The following is a 21,828-nucleotide window of genomic DNA, read 5'->3' as shown; positions in this document are numbered from 1 at the left end:
TTAGAAAAATGTTGGCAAAACACTAACCAGAACACCATTATGCTCAGCTCTAATTCTAGTAAGCCACCCTAGTCTCTGTCGCCTTGTGCCTTCCCACCTTCAGAATCCTAAAAGCAGCCTGGTCCCAACTTTTTCATGCCCTTTGCTTGCTAATAACTCTCTCCACTAACACTTGTAGGTACCAGAAACCACATTTGGGTCAGAGCAGATTAAGTGACTGTGAAATTACCTACTCCTGATTGAAAATGTGCCCAGAGGCTGACTGAAACCACTCGTCACCAGGGAGTCCCTGGATTGTGAAAGACATGACGTTCACAGGTGACTGCAAGTCCTTGAGGTTTATCTGTCACCCGAGCTTTCTGTCTTCTAAGGGCAAGCTGATGAGAGCACTGTAGGTGTCAGGCTTTGCTCTTCATTGTCAGTGTTCCCTAAGATGGAGCTGTGGCCCCAGTTCCGCAGGAGGACACAGGCATTAAGACATCCACTCCAGGGCACAGCAACAACTCCTGCTAGCCTTTAATAGCTGAGCCATCTCTCCGTCTCTGGCCCATGCTTTCTATTAGTCTGTGCAGCAAAGCAAACCTCAGATGTATTCTGAAGAGCAGATTTTTCTGGACCAGTGGTTCTCAACTCCTAGGTCGTGGCCCCTGTGGCAAACTTGTATCTCCAAAAATATTCACATTATAATTCATAAAAGTAGCAAATTTACAGTTACAAAGTAACAACAAAAATAATTTTATGGTGGGGGGAGTCACCACAACATGAGGAACTATATTAAAGGGTCACAGCATTAGGAAGGTTGAGAGCCTCTGCTCTAGAATGTTAAAAACAGACTGCGAAGACCTCTTTGGGCCAGATGAGACCTTGGCATTACCTGCTTGAACATTGCTGATAGTGTCGTGACCATTCCTGCCTTCTTCCTCACTCCAAATGTCACCTACCGGCCACCTGGTTTGGGTCCCTCAGAGACCTTTCCAAGCCGGTAAATGAAGGGTTCAAAGCAACCTTCCTGGTCGTTCTGTTCACACTGCTCTCCCAGGCCCTCAGCAGCAGCCCCTGATCGTGCCAGGAAAAAGACCACTACACCCTCAGGCCAGTCGCCACTTCCCACAGGAGCTCAGGCTCAGCCCGCCTAGTACAATGGCGGGAAGTTTTATTTCATTTGACTGTTGCTAAATGGTATCACATACTGTGGCCCAAGTTTATTTAACTGCAATACCAAGTAGCTTCAAAGTCCAGGGAGTTATTTTAGGGGACAGCTGACAGTTTTCCACTTCATCATTATGTAGCATTTTGTAGGACATCTGATGGGACTTTCTCCACTTCCTTAGTTCTATCCATCACAATTAAGATTTTCACAGGCAACCACCTATCAGGAAGATCAAAATTAGTGCCTAAGGGAGTTGCGATGTCCAATGCTATCCTAATGATAGTGAGTAAAAACCACTAACTAAAAGATAAGACATTGTATAAATAGAGCCATAGCAGACATTAAGGAGTGAGGCTTTCGTGTCTTCCTCATGGTGTCTGCATCTTTTCGTCATCTGCTTTCAAAATGCAGAACTGTTGCAGGATTTTCACGGCAAGAAATTGCCTTTTCTCTTTCTGTTCAAAGGACTAGGGCATTCTTTTGAGGCACTGGGGAGGACCCTAAGGACAAGACATATTCACAGGATGGTGAGGACCCTAAGGACGAGACTCCTTTACACAATGGCCTCTCAGTAGCTTCCAGGGACCTGTTTTTGCCAGTAAATTGGATGAAAATGCAGAGAAAACCATTTGAAACCACTGCTGAGTTTCAAAATGTTACAGGTTTTGGTAGAACATCTGCTTGCAAAGAAGAGGTATAATAAAGGGGCCAGGGGTGTAGATCAGTGAGCACAGTGCACCCCGGACCCACATAAGCCAACCATGGTGGTATACAGCTGCAATCCCAGCACTTGGGAAATGGAACCAGGGCAATCAGAAGATTACGGTCATCGTGGGCTCCAGGAGACCCTGTACGGATGAGGAGCCAAGTCAGCCTCGCTGAGTCTGCGTTCTCTGTGTTTCATCCTGACACCCCTCCCCACAACCCACCAGAAACTTTAATGACTAACAATGAAGTGCACTTCCTCAGCCAGTCGGATGTCTGCCAGAACAGGCAGGCACATCCAGAATATACTCACTCCCAGACTTAATGCCATTTTTATTTATACTGAGAGATCATGACGACTTTTAGAACAATATCTAAATTCTTTTATCGGTAAATCGTTCTGGAATATTCTTGCCGTATGGGCAAGGCTTGACTGTAATTGTAGCTCATCTCATAGTTCCCAAACCTCTTAGCATAAAGTTTATCTGTGCACTCCTGGGGGAACCAAGGGAAAGAGGGTGGTCACTGTGCGTCCTCATTTGTCTCTAGACTGCTTCCACAAGGTTGAATCGCTCCCGCCTAAATGTCATGACGTTGATTTCTTTCCTGTCCTGACAAGCTTCTAGAAGCAGTCTAGAAACTAGGTATTTGGAAGATTTAATTCATGTGCCATCTTTCTGAGACCTCTTGTTTTGAAAATGGAGACACAGGCAACACCATGACTTCAACCTTGTAACATAACTTCCAATGGGTTCCCCGTGCAAATGATCCTGCACAATGCCCTTCTCACCTCACTATTTATAGGACTGGCTGAATTAAGCTGTTTTGAACTAAGAAGTAGATACATATATTTTTAAAGAGTGTTCATAGACAAACTCTGGCATAACGTTTGTAAAAAGGCGATTTTTAAAAAAGCAAAACATATAACCTCAGGTACAAAAACTACTGCATGTATCAGTGCTTACAATCTGCCTATGACTATTAACCAAAGCATGCAAGATCCTGAATGTAAACCGGCCCACTCCCCCCATGCATGACTGGTGTCATAGGCTGGCTTGCCTTCCCACTCTCCTCAACACGCAGGCACTTCCTAATGTCCCGGCATTTTGTATTGGCTTTTCCATCTCATCCTATAGACGCCTGACATCACATTGGCACTGGTTCAAACCCTGTGACTGCCCATCCCAGGCCAGTCATCGGAGGGACCCAGGTACAGACCGGTGTCCTTTCAAACCCATGTGAAGCTTGACAGAGCTAAAACTGTAACCAGGCCGTGCAATTGTCTTTGCACAAGAAGCCTTGAGTTCTGAATTCTTAACAATGTGTTTCAAGTTTAGGGGGGAAAAAAAAACAGGAAAAAAATAGGGATTCTAAATTATACAAAAAGGTTAGAGTGATGTCAAGCACATGGAGATTGCCCTGGGGCAAAGTGGGCATGGGGCCTTAGTTTCCCAGTGGGCTAGTACGTCACAGAGCAGCGTGTAAGTTATTGTTCTATTTGCAAGGTCAAGGTCCCTCGCCCTTCGCCCTTCGGAAACTAGATTTGATCAACCTGACCAAAAGCACTCATATTCAGGAATAGGAGATGACTTTTTGGTCAATGTCTTCTCTCTGTTGTTTACTAAAACGCCAGTTTTATGAAAAAAGGCTAGGAAAGGAGAGGCTGAAGCTCAGGTTAGTGGGGCTGGCGGTGGCGATGTAGCCCCGCTGGTATAGGGCTTGTCTCCCATGCTCCTCCAAAGTATTCCACTGCTCATGGTGGCACACATCTGTAATCCCAGCAAGTGAGAGGTCAGGAATTCAAGGTCATTCTTGGCCATACGAAGTTCAAGACCATCCTGTGCTGTGTTAAGATACATTGTCTGGAAAATTTAAAAAGACCGTTCTTTAGGTCATATATGAAGAACAACTTTTTGACCCTTTCATAATCCCCTGTGCCTTTCCGCACACAAACCCGGAGTCTAAACTACTCCTCCCCCACGCAGAGAAAGACCAAGGTGTGGGGACAACACACAGTTAAGAGGAAAGCAACAGGAAATCCAAGGGTGAGGCTTAATAGTTTCTCACGCTGCACACGGCTGCTACAAATGCTCTGGAAACTAGTGCCCCAGCCTAAGAACCTCCTGAGCTGGGAAGGGGGTAGATGAGCATACCTTAGCAAGACAGAGGGACAGCCCTAGAAAACCTGCACAGAAAATGATCAAAGGTGCAAAACAAGGGAGCCCTTGGTGGCTAAACCGTACCGTGGGCATCACTGAGGTTGTTTCTGCTTTCCCTGTGAATTGATGGGAGGGAAATGACATGCACACAGTGGTTGACGTGGGTATCCGCCCTCTCTACTGAGACACACGACTCTCTCACAAGGCTTCGGAAAGGATTGTGCCATGTGATCCTTGGGTTCATGACCTGCCATGTTACCATCAGTGAAGACACAAGATTAAAGTATCAGTCTTTCTGTTCGCCGTCCATCATCTGACCCAAGCCCTCCTCCATCTTCATTACCCAAATTTGTTTACATCAGTTGAACAGAACAACTGATCAATTCAGTAAACTTTTTACAACCTATACGAAGCATTTATTAACAATTTAGAAACATTTCTATCTATTTTGTATACCTATGAATACTGCGTATCTAGCCTGACCTAACAATTGTGTTTTAAGAGAAGTGCCAGGATGCTTTCCTGATTGTGCTCAGTACCTTGAAATCTGGGAGGTTCATTTTCAAGCTGGCATAGGTAACAGAGAAAAACTTAACTTTAAATGTTTACACTGAATTTCTAAATTAATATCAACCCCAAGTTAAGTGATCTATAGTCAACTGACAGCAATGGGGGATTGAATATTATTGGCATACTATAATATTTCTGTGGCATAGTGAGTAACTCGCGGCCTGCTCGGCCATGTAGTAAGCCTCTGTCATAGTCTTTCCCTGCATTGCCTTTTGAATTAAAACTACGATAAAAAAAAATAATCACTTATCCTACTGATGTGCTAATTCACTCAGATGACTTATAATTTGCAAATACCAAGCTTGAGGTAGTATGTTTATACTTTACTGAAGGCATGCCTTCCTTTTTCATATTGTTAACCTGTATTTACATTGGCGCGGTTTTAAACTATGTTTCCAAATAAACTTTGTCTGTGGCTTCATCGTCTTTTCAGAACTCTCTCAAGATGGGATTTAGGGTCGGAACCACTTAAAGCCAAGTAGAATCCAACTACTACTGCTTTAGGAGAAGTCCTTCCATTGAGTAGCTCTACATAGACGTTTGCATGGATCATCTGGAAAGCATTTGTAGATGAACAACAAACCTTGAAAACGGTTTCCTTTGCTAATTTTCTAAGACTAAAATATTTAACCTAAAATTGAAATTTGTGATCTTTTTAAAATAAAGCATTAAAATATGCGCACTTCAGGGTCTTCCTTAGAGGGCCAGTGAGACAGGAAGCAAGCTGAATGCAACAGGCTCCACTGCAGGGTAAGACAGACCCTAATGTGGGGTCTAGCACACTAATGTGGGGACCCTAACCAGAAAGCGGCACGGGTGCCAAGAGGGAGAATGGGACAGTGAGGCATTGGGTCCCTATTTCCAAGTGATCAGAAAACAGGAGACATGCGGGCTGCCATTCAAACCAGGAACCAGCAAACTGGAGGGGGAGTCAATGTTCCTGGGATCACCAACTGGTGCACCAACGTGCGAATGAGATTGCTGTGAGCTCATGAACAGAGAAGGCCAAGGCAGCAGGGGCCAGAAGCAAGGAAGCTTTAAGAGATGTCCAATGGGGTGGAGGATCCAGGGAGAGCTTCTCAGAGCGGGGCAAAGGGAAGAGTTCCCCACCCCACCCACTCTCCCAGCCTTAAAGTCTGTTTCAGCTGGTTAGGTTGACAGTGAAGGTAGCCACATACATGGGGCCAAGATGAGCTCACGCCTCCCCTTCGCCGCTCCCTCTTGATCTCGGTGGCACTTGGCCTTGGAAGTCTTCCAGTCTTCCAAAGAGTCAAGCTGGATGTTTCCCCCTCTCTTCGCTGCTAGCACACTAATGTGGGGAACTGAAGCTTTAAAGTCTCCTCCACGTTCTAACATCGGTTATTATCCAGAAACGACTGCTTCTCTCCACGTGTATGCAGCACCAGCCATAGATCTGATGCATTCTTTATGATTCATGTGTATACATGCTCACGTATGTACATGTGGAGGGGATGCTTGTGGATGTGGAGGCCATAGGTCGACCTTGGGTGTCTTCGTTTTCCCAATTTTAAAGTCTGTTTATGTGTGTTTGACACCTGTGGGGGGGGATGGGGGGGTGTAACAGGTCATTCTGAGGCTTCCTGGCACCGGTTCTGGGAAGGGCCCAATTTTCTAGAAGAGCAGCATTTTACCTCAACACCATCTCTACAGCTCCCCTCCACCTTTTATTTTCCCCAGAGCTCCCCAGTTCAGGCCAAAAAGCTCCAGGGTGCCTCATGTCACTGCCTCCCTCTGCAGCACGAGGATCACATATGAACAGCATCACACCCAGCTTCTATGCAGGTACTGGGAAGCTGAGCTTAGGCCCTCATGCTTGTGCAGAAAGCACTTTCGTGACTGAATTATCACCTTGGCCCCTCATTATTTTTTACAGGTCTCCCTAAAGTACGCAGAAAGCACTTACATGTTTGTATTATCATTATTATTATTATCTTTAATTCCACAAACACATACTGCTTGCCGACTGGCTGTGTTTTGTTTAGAGTGGTTTGGGTTTGGGTTTGGTTTAGTTGTTTTTGTTTTCGCTGTGCCTTGCACATGCTAAACATGCATTTCTCTACTGAATACTCCAGCTCTTGGGACTCACACCCATGCAGCTTGCACATGCTAAACATGCATTTCTCTACTGAATACTCCAGCTCTTGGGACTCACATCCATGCATCTCGGTTTGGCGAGATGATGACTACACCTAGTGCTCTCCTTTGAGGAACTAAAACTACCGACCCACAGGAAGCTGCAAATCTGAATTTGCTGACTTTAGATGGGTGTAGACCGCTCCCCCGGTCCAACCTGCTGACCTGCGTGGGCCAGACCCCAGGAGGTACTGCCACTCTGCCATTTACCCAAGAGGCTTCATGCCCTCCGTTCCCCACTGGTAATTTTACCCCTCCATAGTTGGTTATTGCAAATGAAAGAGGAGCAAAGTGTGGCAACGTGGGAGAAGGTCCCCTGGGTTCAAAGCTAACTAAAAGGCAAAGCTGACCCTCAGACCTGCCAAGCCTGGCCCAGAAAAGAGGTAGTTTCAGAGAAACAGCCAAGGTGATAACTAAAATCTGCTTTTGATTTAAAATTGAAAATCAAAATCATTCAGATAATGTGATGCACACCCATAATACCAACACTCAGGAGGCTGGGGCATGAGGACTGTGGGTTCAAGGCCAGCCTTCATAGCCAGACCCTGTCTCAAAAAACAAAACAAAACAAACAAAAAAGAAGTAAAGGCAATGTGACTACAATGACTGCCATCCTATTGATTGACAGGGCTGACTGTTGATCTGGCTGGCTAGTGGTGTCCCCTCCTCCCTCACTGCATTGATTGACAGGGCTAACCTTGATCTGGCTGGCTAATGGTGTCCCCTTCCTCCCACACTGCACTGTGCATCTCCTTCCCAGTGCTACACACTCAACCTCCTTCAAATAGAAAAAGACCACATTGGCCAAGTCCCTGCATTCCCCTGCTGGAAGTGCCAAGCAAGCTCTCAAAAAAGAGAGTACAAAATCTTCTTGGCATAATACACATTTACAGAGTCTAAAAGTGATGACTCTGTCCTCCTGAAATGGTCAAAATTGATACCAGTTAGACTAATTTCATTCAAATAGAAAGAAACCCAGTAATTTTGTTAATTTAACTACATAAACATTTTACAGCTCTCTCTCTCCTAATACCCAAGGCTTTTCCAGCCAACCTGTCTCCCTCTGTGTAGTAGGAGCTGTGGGCCTGCTTTTTGTCCCGCCTGGCTCCCGCATGGCTAGCTTTATACCAGAAATAACAACACACAAATTGTATTCACTGAAACACTGCTTGGCCCATTAACTCTAGCCCTTACAGGCTAATTCTCATATCCCGATCAACCCATCTCTAATAATCTGTGTAGCATCAATCTTACTGGGAAAGATTCAGCATGTCTGACCTGGCAGCTTGCTTCATGGCGTCTGCCCGGGAGAGGGGAGCATGGCCTCTGAGCTCACTTCCTCTTCCTCCCAGCATTCTGTTCTGTTTACTCCTCCCACCTATGTTTTAACCTATGAGGGCCAAGCAGTTTCTTTATTATAATTAACCAATGGCCTTCCTCCATCATTTCCCCTTTTTCTGTTTAAACAAAAAAAAGGAAGGCTTTAACTTAACATAGCAAAATTACATATAACAAAACAGTTATCAAGTAAAAATTACAATAATCTTTATCATAACTAAGGAAAACTATAACTATCTATTCTTCAACTCCATCAAAGACCTAAGTAAATGAGAAGTAAGCAACTTACAAAACTCTAGAAATCACAGAGACATCTCGCTACCTGGACAGTCACCCAAAGTTCCTCTGTACTGTTGGGGCATCCAGCTTCGGCCTACAGGCCCATAGTATCCAGAGATATTTCCATGAAACAGGAAATTTCAACGGCAGTTCAGTCACTATCTGCTGTGTTCTGCAGAATGTCTTGCAGACTCCTTCATGATTCAGGAACCCCAAAAGTTGGTTTGCTATTAGCCCACCTCCTTTCTCACTTTGAAAACTAACGCCTTCTCTTGGCCCTATGCCACGCACACTCCACGTATCAGCTACCACCTACTTCTCTCCTAGGAACAAACACCCTGACGTTTCCTGTATTTAAAGTCTGCAGTTCCTGTCTTCACGCCTCCCCTCTGTCTTTGCTCTCATATCAACCCACCTAGACAGGAGACAGGCCTAATCTTCAGTCACATGGGCCACTGCTCTACTGAAGACCTTTCATGTTCTAGACTCTGGAGTCTTGCCGCCTGCCCCTAGGACAGCTGGCCTCCCTTTGACCTCCTGGCCCATCATGCTCACTCCCTTCTCTCCAGCTTTGCTAACCCTTCGCCACTCATATGACAGAGCAGCTAGGCCACCCCTGGGGGCCTCTGCGCCAGTTCCCCCAAACGCCCACCTGAAGGGCTTCTTCTTCTGCAAGTCTTGGTCTTTGATCTCTTATCACAATGCCACCCCATCCCTGGGTACCCCGTTTATCAGCCCCCATGCCCTGCCCCATGCTCCCACAGTATTTCAGATCTTTCTATACATCACAGAACATTACTGATTTTGTACATTTAGCATCTGGTGTTGCTAGGAAACTAATTCAACAAGGAGCCCATCTACTTTATCTACAGACACGCTGTAAGCAAAATGACACATAGAACATTGTAGATATTTGTTTATTGTATGAAGCAGAGAATGCACAGATTAACCAGCCAGCTGGCTAAATGAAAATCTCCAGGAAAGTGTTCAGAAAGCATCATTAATCGTGGTGTAACATTTATTTTTAAAACTACCTTGTACTAAAACAAGGGCTCACAAGTCCCCTTAGGTTCCAAGGATCATTCGGGCTAATGTGGTGTCCCATGTCCACCAAGCTGTCGTATGCTCTTCATAGCTCATCTGAAGAATCATTGAACAAGGAGAAATCAAGTCACACTTCAGCAAGTCAAGCGAAAGGGGTCTGATGTGGAGCCTGAATACCCCATCCCCGGACACACTACCTCCCTACTACCCTACTTTTAAAGTGACTGGCCACCTGTGAAGACAAATTTCACCATTTCCTATTGTATTTTCCCACTCTGACTGAAGTCTGTCGCTATCTTGGAAAAGCAGAGCTGACCATTCAATAGGGTGGAGCTGAATGACGAGAAGGGCGGGTTCTGCTGAGGCGTGAGGGGATGAAGCAGTAACTGCTAGCTTGGAAGCATTTTTCTCTGAACCATGTGCCAACCCTTGCCCCTCTCACCAAAACAATGGCCTGACACTGAAGTCAGGCAATGAGTAGGACTTCCAAAACACAGAGGTTCACTCTTTCAAAACTTTGGAGCCACAGAGAGATGTATTTTCAAACCGTAACATACCCTGTGTGCTAAGCAAAACAATGTCCCCAACCCCAAAGACATTACTGATGTCTACACTCCAATATCTGTGCGCGATGTGTTGTCTGATACAGCCAAAGGAATTCTGTAGATGTGATCAAATTAAAGGTTTTGTTTGTTGGCACAGGGTCTCTTGGAATCCAGGCTGGACTCTGTCTATACTGCTGAGTACTCGGACTCCCGATCCTCTCATTTCCAGTACCCAGCTGTAGAGGTCACAGGAGCGTACTGAGGTTAAGGACTTTGAGGTGGGAGTGATCTAAATTAGCACAGTAAGTTAATGCAATCCGCAGAGTTCTTGTAAGAGGGGGCAAGTGATCCGATCAACAGACATGTCTGATATCAAAGCTCTCAGGACCCTGCCAACTTTAAAATTAAAAAAAAAAAATGAGATAGTTCTCAAAACCACAGGAACAAATTCTTCCTGTCCCAGGGTTTTAGCCTCATGGGACAAATGAGCGGATGTGTTGTTTAAACCACGTTTGTGACAATGTGCTATAGTAGTAGCAGGGAACTTAGGCACAATAGAAGCATAGTGTCAGGCCAGACTCCTGATATAACACACTCACTCTGCTCCTGCCACTAGAGGGCCAGGACCAGAGTCTCTGTGTGACTGGATAACCAATAGGGAAAGTCCAGACCTTAGCTTCCCGGACCACCACCATCCCAACCCTCCATCAAGGTGCTGACATCTGTGGGGGATGGGGACCAAGGCTCCCTGGTCACATCAATAAGCCCCTGTCAATCAAGCATGGTCTCGAGTTCCCCATTCACCCCTGACGTCACCAGTTTATTCGGCATTTTTTTTTCAAACGAAAAATAAACAAGAGTCATAAAGGGACCTGAGTTTGTGAGAATAGCTTTTAATTTAAAACTATCAAAGCAATAAATTATCCATCTCTTCCCATCACAGGCGAGTACTCTCCCAAACACTTGAAGTCATTTCCACACCAACCGTGACTAGTGCAAAATAAATAAATACCAAGTCTTCCGGCAGCCAGCAACAATGCTGCTGGGCAGGCAGGAATGGGTCAGGCTCAGCCTCTGCCCAAGCTGAGGAGCACTGAGCTCCCCCAAGCCTTCCCACTTGCCCAGCTGTGAACAGACCGCACGACACCCAGGGAGGGGAATACAAGAGAATGTTGCCTGAGGAGAAGGCAGTATGCTCAAGCCCCTGCTGTAGCTCACATCCACCACACCCTGAGGATGCTGGGAAAGCAGGCACTAATCCACAGGGCAGCTCCAAAGCAAGGGTGAAGAAAGGCCATTGCGGATGCACTACTCTTGTGGCTAAACAGGGGAGATGTATTTAAAAAAAAAAAGCAGAAAAAGCTTTTATTTCTGGGGCTTGTTTGGGACTTGTGTATTCCCAATATGTTGCTTCTATTTGGAGCCTCTGTAAAACTCTCCTCTTGCACGTGGAATTTCACTGCCCACCTCACAGTGTTGAACACTAACGGAAGGGCCACTAGCCACGGAACCAAATGTCTCATGAGCCACACTAGGAACAGATGGCCATGGAGTGGAGCTAATTTAAATATTAAATTACTGTTACATTTAACCCATGTATCCCCCATCATTTGCAATCGATATGATGAGATAGTCATACTGTTTATTCAATCCTTCAAATGTTAGTATGCATTTTATATATGCAGGACAATCTGAGTATAGACTGGCCAAATCCCACCACCCTGAAGGGCTACAAAATCTTCCACAAACTCTAAGAACGATTTATTGAGTAGATGTGCTGATTAAGTTTTCTTTGTTTTTGTTAATTTGATCCAAGGTCTGGTCATCTGGGAAGAGGGAACCTGAACTGAAAAAAATGCTTCGGATAAGATTAACTTGTGGGCAGGCCTGTGGGATATTTCCCCCATTAGTGCTTGCTGTGGAAGGGCCCAGCCCACTGTGGGTGGCGCCTCCCCTAGGCAGGTTGTCTTGGGTTGTGTAAGAAAGCAGGCTGAGCAAGCCACTGGGAACAAGCCAGTGAGCCACAGCCCTCCATGGTCTCTGTCTCAGTACCTATCTTCAGGTTGTTGCCTTGGAGTTTCTGCCCTGGCTGCCCTTCATGGCGGCTGTAAGTTACAGTGCAATAAGTCCCGTCCTCCCCACGGTGCTTTTGGTCACGGTCTTTATTACACCAATGAAAAGCAATCTTGGACAAGAGGAAACCCTGGTGGCATCAGATAGGCGGTCTTACCCACTAACTTAACAATACGGACCTTGTCCTGCCACCAGTTTTTACCTAACAGGCAGAAGCACACGTCTCTAACCTACCCACTGTTCTGCCCAAGTCTCCTGGCAGCTCTTCACAGGATCTAAAGACCCAGGGTGAGACTCAGCAGCTGTGGTGTCTCTGATGACAAAGACAGACTTTCCAGGACAGATATCTTTGTCAGCACTGATCTGGGCACCGGGGCGACCTTCGGGGGCGCTGAAATTTTAAAATATTTTTCACATTAGACTCACTCTGAGACTTGTTCAAGAGGGTGCCATAAACAAACTGCTGCTTTTGCTTTGGAGTGGGACAGTCACAAGGGGCCTCGCAGACTGAGGAGTTGTGAGGAAATGGGATTACCAAGGGAAACAGACCAGGAGCAGAAATGAGGTGTTAACTCACGATAACGGCTCCTACAAACGAATAACGGCAGACTCAGACACCTGAGCTTCCGGTTGCCACAGCTCATGTCTGATTCGGGTTGCAATCACAGAAAAGTAAAAGTAAACCGTGGCTGTAGGACACGACTACCAGGGACTTCCAGATTGTCTGGTCTAACCTCCTGGTCTGCAGACAAAGGCCCATAGAGGTAGAATGGCTCCAGCAGATCACACTGAGAAGCAACGCCAGGATGTAAGCCTACTTATGAGTCTGCAGCTCAGGTAATGGGAGCCCCGAGGGACGCAGGGGAGAGAGCAGGTACATTCTCTTGTAGGATTGGGACAACAGGCCAGGCAATTCCAACATACTGAAGCAATGTTGATATAAAATGTCATTAAAATATGATTCTTCCCAGCTTCTTTTCGTTTAGAAGAAAAAGAAAATTCCATCTGTACCAAACTGGATTTCTGATTAGTTATTTGGGTATTTAGACCAAGCGGCAAAACAGAAACTTTGACCCATTTTTCCAAAGACATCTTTGGAGTCTACACAAATGGATATCAAAAGATATTTACAGAAAGAAAGTTCTGTCCTTCACACAGACGCCTACACGCAGAGAGAGAGCAACATGATCACCCTGCCACATCTCACCCGGAAGACTCCTGGCAGGGGGGTCAGCAGACAGAGCCCACACACTGTTCCAGATGTAGCCACACTCCTGTCCTGTCTACACACATGTGCAAAGTAAGTGGTACATCCCACTGCTATCCAGAGAAGGTTGGCATACCAGGAGACACATGCAAGCACATTGCTAACAAAAAGACGCTGCTCACGCCAGTACGCCCAGCTCCCAATATGAAGAAATAGCGCATACACAAAACCTTGCCATAAAATAGCCCTTGTGTTTATGAGGCAGGGGGAGAGGCGGCCAGGATACACTTTTTCAAAGTACGCCTCGGCATCAGAAGGGGTTCATTTGCTTAATCTACCTAATGAAATTAAGTAGTTTATAGCCTAAAATCTTTAATGTGGATTTTATACCATTGATGTTGCAAAGTTTTTATAAAATTTTTATTTTTGTTCAAAATATACATGCTATCTGTGACCACATTTGAATTCAAACCTCCAGAGAGCTTCCTACCCCGACAAAAGGCCTTGCTTTGTAACACCGCAAAGCAGCCACTCATGAGGCTGTTCAGGGCCATTATTCTATGACGTGTGGCCCTACAGGGAGGCTGCTTAGTGTGGAAATTCCCATGGGGTGAATGGGGGAGACAGAAAGGGACATACATAAGAGAGACTTAGGGTCTTGGAATCAAACGTAGAAGGGGCCTCAGGAGGACAGTGTTGTGGAGAATTACTGCATTGTGTGCTCCCTCCTTCTGCCACGTCATTTGATCCCAGATGGAAACCGCATTGGCTAAGTCCAGAAGGCAGGCTGTGAGCTCTCCCGGAGCCTACCATGTTCTGCCTTCTGCTCTCTGGGAAGGTTCCTGATCAAAGCCTGCTAGAAAGAGGAGTATGTCGCCTCAACCCCGTGCAGATGAAGAGAATGAGGCACACATAAAAGGGAAAATTTGCCAAGGCCCAGAGCCAGTTGAGGCAGCACCCGCGATTTCAGGCCTCTGGCCCCAGCTTCACAGCCCAGACTTACAGTACACATGACCTTCCTTGAGACAGGGCCCCAGAACCCTGGCTGTTCAAACTCATCACCGTTAACCCTGTGCCTCTGCTGTACTCAGCCCGGTCGGTTCTACTTCTTTTCTGCAGTTTCTAGAAAGATCTTTTCAATCAAACAAGTCCATATGAAACAGACAGAGAAAAGTCGTTTGTCCCTTGATTGACTAGTCTGAACTAGAAACTCCAGAGACCAGGATTCAGAGAAAAGCAGAAAGCAAATGACCACGAGCTCAGTCCTCTCCAGGGCACACCCAGAGCTCCGCTCTGCTCTCAGGCTGCAGCTAAGACCCGGAAATGACCAGGTGGAAAGGACAGCTGTCCAGATGTTACAAGAGCATCTCTGCAGCTCACATCTTTAAAGTGCCCATGATCAACTGTGGGTCACAGCAGATAGGCAGCAAGGGCAGAGACTGGCCCCAGAGGAGGAGAGAAGGGAAAATATAAGAAAGTTCAGAGACCAGAAAAGCAGACAAACCAAGGGCATTTGACACGATCCAGGAGTAAGCTTAAGAGACCAGTTAGCTCACTACAGATGAACTCAGAACTTTGAGGGAGCACACTGCTGAGGAAGAGAAGCCGTCTGCCTTTGGCAGAGCTCAACAGAACAAGACGTGGACACTTGACACGGATGTCAAGAGGCACAGACACACATGGATGCCAGACAGCACTGAGAGGCCACGACACAGCCCTTTGTACTCCTAAAACCCAAGTGGGGAACTCATCTTTAACAACTGTTCCTGAGTTATAGGTTTGTTAAAATGTTTGCCTGCCTTTTCCAAATACGCCTAAGAGCAACTGTTCAGCCTTTGAACAACAACCATCAGAGTTCTGGTGAACTACAAAGGTCACACACACATTCTCACACACACTCACACAGTGTACTATTAAGTCTGATATGATTTAAATGAAAAATAGCTTCCATTGCAGATGTCCTAGTACACACAGCTGGGTCAGAAATGGTTGTGGGAAATGAAAACATGATGCCACAAATAAAAACCAGCCCAGGTTTTGATTTCCTGTTTGGGGGCATTTTTTTTTTCACGGAAGGTAAGGCCCCACCACTGACCCCCAAAGTAGAAAAGAGGGAAGGACACTCCGTATCTGATGTGCTGGTGGCCGGTGTCTTTGCTTCCATCACCCACTCCCTGAACAGTGACAAAAGTCGCTACAACAGAGTATTGCCACCAACAGAAACTTCTTCCCAGTTCTTCTCCAGAGGGTGTTGAGTGGAGTGACCACGCTCTTGAAAGACGCAGTAAGTAGCCATGAAGTCCCCTGCGTCCGGCTGTCCCGACTTTTTCCTTTCCTTTCCTTTCCTTTTTTCCTTTTTTTTTTTTTCTTTTTTGGCGAATTAAAAAGGTGTATGGCTTCTTGTCGCCAGCTCTTGTGAGGTTTAGCTTGGTATCCTACGGTAAAAGTACATATATCCCAGGTCTTTGGGGGGCCGTTCTGAGGCACAAACTTTGTGGTCGTTGTAGATCACCCACCTGAAAACAAAGACAGAAGCATGTGGTGTCAGCAATGCGCATGGCGCATATGGACAGCATTATACACTGTGGAGCAGAGGCCTCGGCAACTCGGATGCTCCACCATGGCCATGGCCCAGCCACTGCATAAGAGGAATGGAATTTTGCAGAAGAACTCCCCACCCCCCCAGATCTCTCCTCCAGACAGGGTTTCTTAAGCATATTTGGAAAGGGCAAGCAAACATTTTAACAAACCTATAACGCAGGAAGAGCTGTTAAAAATTAGTTCCCCACTTGGGCTTTTTCTCCAGGCTGGCCTCTAACTTGACAGGTAGCCCAGGATGCCTTCAAACTGTGCACCACTCTTGGGTTATGTGGTGCTGGGCTGGGGACTGAGCCCGGGACCTTGTGCCTGCTCCACAACAGTCCACAAACTGAGCCACAGCCCTGCTTTCTGGTTCCTGAATTCAATATAAAACTAGTTACTAAAATGTACTGGAATTCTTCAAATGTCAAAATTCTGTAATTCTCTTTGTGGAAACCCATAAAGAGCCTCAAAAAGCACTCCAAGAATTATATACAGTGATGTATATTTAAGTCTTGGTATAGAACATCCTAAAATCCAGAAATAAACATGTCTCAGTAAAGTATTAAATAACTGTGAACATTTCCTCCAAGAATATTTGATAAAGAAAGAAAATAATCACAATATAGTATAAGGACATAATATGGATGAATAATCACAATTTAATTTGGAAAGGTCACACAGGTTATATTAGTAATGTATGTATATGTACATGCATATACATATATGTACATAACAATAATTAATCAAAAAGGGGCCAAGAATTTGAAAGGGAGCAAGGAGGGGTATGTGGGAAGATTTGAAGCAGAAAAAGGAAAGTAGACATTTTATAATTACATTATAATCTCAAAATTTTTTAAAGTAAAAATAACCCCACAAATTCTAAGAAAACAAAAACAAAAAGGATACAATTCCCTGCACATACTTTAAGGTGGAAGTTCAAGTGCATAAATATGTATATATATAAGAGTGTGTGTATGTATGTCTGTCCTCTCCCAAAGACACCAACAAAATGTAAAAACAAAGAAAGACATCAACATGTAGAAAATGGCCATCCTTAAGCTTACAAAATACATAGTTTTTACATTGTTTTGTACTGTGCTAATTTGTAATGATTTCTCTACTTAAGCCACTCAATAAGGTCATCATGTATGTAAGTTCCTATGTAAAAAAACAGATCGTCCATTTTCAACATGAGGTGCATTTAGGTTCATCTACACTACAGACCAAAGGTCTCTCTCTCTCTCCCCTAGTCTGCGGCTGCTTGTCCAAAAATGGTGCAGGTCCTCTGCTATAGAAGGAGCCAAAGATTTGAAAGGCAGTCTCAGCTGTTCACGGGATGAGGCTCTGTGTCCCAAGTCAATGGGATGGGGAGTTTGGGGCAAATCCAGGTCAATAGAAGTTGGCAGTTGAGCAACTTGCAAAACCACTGTCTTGGGTCAAATCAGTCCGACAGCCATTACTGCCTTTTCTCTATGCTCTGTCCCCTTCTACATAATGGTATGTTAAAAACTGCTTCATTTTCACCAGCCTCTTGAATTTGTTTTTATCTTATTTCCAATCACAGATCTGTGTTCTTTGCTTGACTCTACTGATCAAGTTAAGAAGCTAAAATTAAAAGACATGGAAAAAAGGAGGGGGAGGAAGAGGAGGAGGAAAAGTAAAAAGAAAAATAATTGAACCTGTATGGAAACTAACCATCTAGGTCACAGGAGACATGGATGAAAGGCACCCTACCTGGGTGGGTAAGTGTATGTGTTATGCCGGTGTCCATGTGATATGAACAAGCAAGAAAGCCCACCGCAGGCTACAGCAGGGAACTGAAGGAAAGGCACCCAAGGAGAAGGTCCGAGGTTAGACCACCTCATTCCTACCTCATTACAAACCTACAAGTTTGACTCAAGAAGCTAACTTCTAGGTTGCCATGCAACAAAGCACCTAAGGTAGAATACAGGTTACCTGGCTTAATCAGGCAAACAACAAATAACTCATTAACATAAATATGTTCGTGTAATATTGCAAACAGGCAGTGTTAGAAACACACTTAAATATTCTCTTGTAAAAATCTATTTATTCTATGGAGGTTCCAAACACAGCCTATCTTATGCTGTACTGCACCTTTATCTGAGGACATCACCTTGGCACAATAAAGTAAATATCAGTTCCAGCATACCTGATGACTAGCTAACCTGAGCCCCAGGGGTGGGATTTGTAAAACAGTTAAGCAAACAACCTAACAGGCACATAGGTATGCCTGTAATCCCAGCACTCAGTAGGCTGGGGCAAGTGGATATTAGTTCAAGACCACCTGCTCTACATAGTGAATTTCAGGTCAGCCAAGGCTACAGAGCGAGACCCCTGTCTTAAAAAGAAAAGAAAAGTAAAAACCAGAAATAACATAGAAAATACTTGTGAAATGGCTGAACCCAGGAGGGGCTCAATACCACAGCTATCTACTTCCTTTCCAAAAGGAAAAAAAAAAAAAGACTCACCGTCCCTCCTTTTTGATATGGCAAACATAATGGCCACACATTGTAGATGTTCCCATGTGACTGATGAAGGCAAATAACTCGTACACTAGGGCAGAGAAAACAGTTCAGTTAGAAGGCAGCAGTCAAAAGCCCAATATGCTTCTAAGCAGAACCTGGAACCAACAGGAGAGCTATTGGCTCTCTAGACTCACAATTCAAGCCAGTTAACCATGCTACATTGACCATATGTATGAGAGCATTGCATGCATGCACACACACACACACACACACACACACACACACACACACACACTGATATGGAATCTCATCAGGAATAAAGTACGGCAAACAAACACTGCCGGTGCAGGGTTAACCCCCACCTCCTGCCTGCCCCACCCTGCATCACCCCTGCAGCAAGCTCTCAGCTCTGAAAGACTTATGAGGGTGGAAAAGTTGCTCCACCTTTTAGGGCCTGTTTCTATCACCGAGTTTGAAGAAAACAGAAAAGAGAGGAAGGGGAGGGGAGGGAAGGGGGAAATATTCCTATGTGAGTAGGAAGCATAAATATGGGCTAGCGCATCCATTTCTATGGCTCAGTTTTTCATTACATTTTTACAAAAATAAGAAGGTTCTGGATCCAGCTTCATCTCACCCTTCTCTTCCCTACTCTCCCACTTGTATTTTACCTGTTGACCAAAATTCTCCTTCCCCAAATACTTGTCCCTGGACATAACCTCTTGGCTGCCCAGATGCCACACTCGTGGTCTCCCATCTGCTGGCACCCCCTCATCTCCTTACCTACCAAAGTAGTGCCTGCAGCTTTGGTATCAGATATTTGGGGGTTTTTTCTCCTCAACCCAGACATCCTCTTTCTGGTTAATCCCATCCAGTCTTCTGGAGCAAATGTTATTGCTTTCACAGTTTTGTTTCTAGAAAGCTAATCATTCATATATAGCATAAAACTTTGGGCATGTGGGGAGCATGCCTGTAATCCCAGAACTCAGGGGGCTGAGGCAGGAAGATACAGAGTTTGAAATGAAACCCTACCTCAAAAAGAAAGAAGAAAGAAAATGAAGCAACAGCATAATCCTGAATTTTGTACCTTGCTTATTTCCAGCAACCTTACAGTGCATACTTGTCAGTTCTTAAGGTTTTCTACAGGTAAGGCCATGTCACCCAGATGCCTTTTATTGGGTTGAGGAATTTCCTTCTATCACCAGTTGGTTGAGTTTCTCCTCAGCCTTACCATCTCAATTGATGGCAAGTTCATTCTTCTACAAACTTATGTCAAAAATCTTGGTATCTCTCTTGTTCCTTGTATCTAACCAAATCATTAGCATCATCTCCTTCCAAACACATCCAGAACCCTGTCATGAAACCCTCCCCCACTCATGCTCCTGGTCCATGTCACCATCGCCATTCTCAACACTGGTTACAAGTGTCTTAACTGACCTCTGTCCCACCCCTGTCTCTGATGACCTGGGCTATTTATTTATTTATAAACCTCATACCAACATGTAAATTTGGATATAAGCTGGTAAATCAATATTAATAGAAAATTTATCAACTGCTATGTTTCATTTGCTATCATATTGACCGGCTGAAATGTAATCCTAGTTTAGAAAGCAGACTAGGAAAATGATGTAGAATAATTCTTTTGAACATTGTGAAGATGTGTTCCCCTCATTAGTTTAATAAAGAGCCTGGCCAATAGCTAGGCAGGGAGAGGTTAGGCTGGAGAACCAGACTGAGAGAATGCTGGAGGAAGGTAGGGTTACCAGCCAGACACAGAGGAAGCAAGAGATGATCTTGCTATGCTAAAGAAAGGTATTGAGCCATGTGGTAGTACATAGACAAGAACCATGGGTTAATTTAAGATGTAAGAGCTAGTCAATAACAAGCCTAAGCTATCAACCAAGCATTTAAAATTAATAGTAATTCTCTGTGTGGTTATCTGGGAGCTGACTGGAGGGACAGAATCTTCTACCAACAGACAAAATGGTTGCAATGATTATACCTGGAATTCAATTTTCAAAAAAGGGATCCAGAGATTTTACATTTGTCTGTCCTTCTCTGATCTTCCCTCCCACACAAAGAAGCCACTCTGCCTCAGGAGGCAGGAAAGGCTATGGGGGCAACCTTTCCTTAACCAGGTAGTTTTTTAAAGCAAACCTCTTTGGAATAATTTCATATCAAATACCAAATCTTCAGCTGAAGAGACACAATGCTGTTGTCCCCAAATGCAGTTCATGAAGAGAGAACACAACTCCCCAAGGCTTATTCCACCATAAAACAACTGTTTCCTGAAGAGTAAGTTCTGCAGTTCAATTAGAGCATGAAGAAGCACTCCCCACCCCAAGTCAGGACCACCTCAGTGTCACATTGTTCGTACCCCCACATAGCAGAATGCCCAGCTAAAGAAGACAGACAAACCCAAATGTTATCAATAGAGCCACACCATTAACTCCTGTCTTAGATCTCCAATGCTTTGATAAAACACCATGAGCGAAAGTAACTTGGGGTGAGAAGGGTTTATTCTACCTTACAATTCTCAAGTCACAATCCATCATCAAAAGAAGTCAGGGCACTAACTCAAGGCAGGAACCTAGAGGCAGGAACTGAAGCAGAGGCCATGAAGGGTGCTGCTGACTGGCTTGCTCAATATGGCTTACTCAGCCTGCTTTCTTATACCATCCAAGGCCACCTGCCCAGAGATAGCAATGCCCACAGTGGGATGGACCCTCCCACATCAATCAAGAAAATGCACTACAAACTTGCCTACAGGCCAATCCTATAGAGGCATTTTCTCAATTAAGATTTTTTCTTCCCAAATGACTTTAGTATATGTCGGGTTGACATAAGATTAGCCAGCACCGTCCCCAGAGGTACTTTCCCCCACTTCAGTTAAGAACTAAATGTATGTGTATACTCAGAATCATAATAAAATTAAAGTATGTACATACATTCAGAATCTTAAAAATAAAATTTTGAAGTTTAGCATGAATCATGCTCTCATAATTTAAATTAACTGTGTTTATCAATATAAGCAACTTCTCCATGCATTATTCAAAACCTCCTGCTAGGGACTGACAGAAAAAGAGAGAATCTCTTTCAACACATTTGCAGAAGGCAAGTAGATAAGCAATGCCAATTAATGTTGTTTTCAAAAAAGACTGAAACGAGTAGGGCCAATGGGAAAGCTACTTGGTTCTTCTCTAAGTCCCTGAAATTCCGTTCCAAACAACAGCCTCGTCATGCACATTCCTCATAAGCAGGGAGAAAAGGCAGCTTGAGGCCAAACTAAATGGCTCAGAAATGCTGACTTTTGACAGAGAAACATTCAAAGTCCCTGGAACAATATGAGGTACCTGACCCAATGCTATGCCCTCCATCCCAAAAGAAGCAGCTAAATGGTCAGCCTCAAATTACATGTGAAACAAGTACTCTCCTCCCCACAAAACCTGCTCTGGTTCAACTTTATGAAAACTATCTCAGCCTTTCAAATAAGGAAGGGTTGTTTCTGTAGAAGAATGAAAATAGATCCATATCTATC

General features: G+C 44.7%; 1 protein-coding gene across 1 annotated transcript in view; it reads right to left on the bottom strand.

Moving 5' to 3' along the window:
• Positions 1-11,251: 11,251 nt before the first annotated feature.
• Positions 11,252-21,828, bottom strand: part of Usp13 (ubiquitin specific peptidase 13) — a 119,124-nt gene continuing 108,547 nt past the window's right edge. Inside the window, exons 20-21 of the mRNA XM_013347427.2 lie at positions 18,297-18,381; positions 11,252-15,740 (exon numbers count right to left, since the gene is read on the bottom strand). Of these exons, the coding sequence (XP_013202881.1) occupies positions 15,647-15,740; positions 18,297-18,381 (179 nt within the window). The 3' untranslated portion in view covers positions 11,252-15,646. The remainder of the gene's footprint in view (positions 15,741-18,296; positions 18,382-21,828) is intronic.

The sequence above is a fragment of the Microtus ochrogaster genome, chromosome 1 (genome assembly GCF_000317375.1).
Source record: "Microtus ochrogaster isolate Prairie Vole_2 chromosome 1, MicOch1.0, whole genome shotgun sequence".
Taxonomy (NCBI): Eukaryota; Metazoa; Chordata; class Mammalia; order Rodentia; family Cricetidae; genus Microtus; species Microtus ochrogaster.
This window is presented reverse-complemented; position numbering and strand designations above follow the sequence as displayed.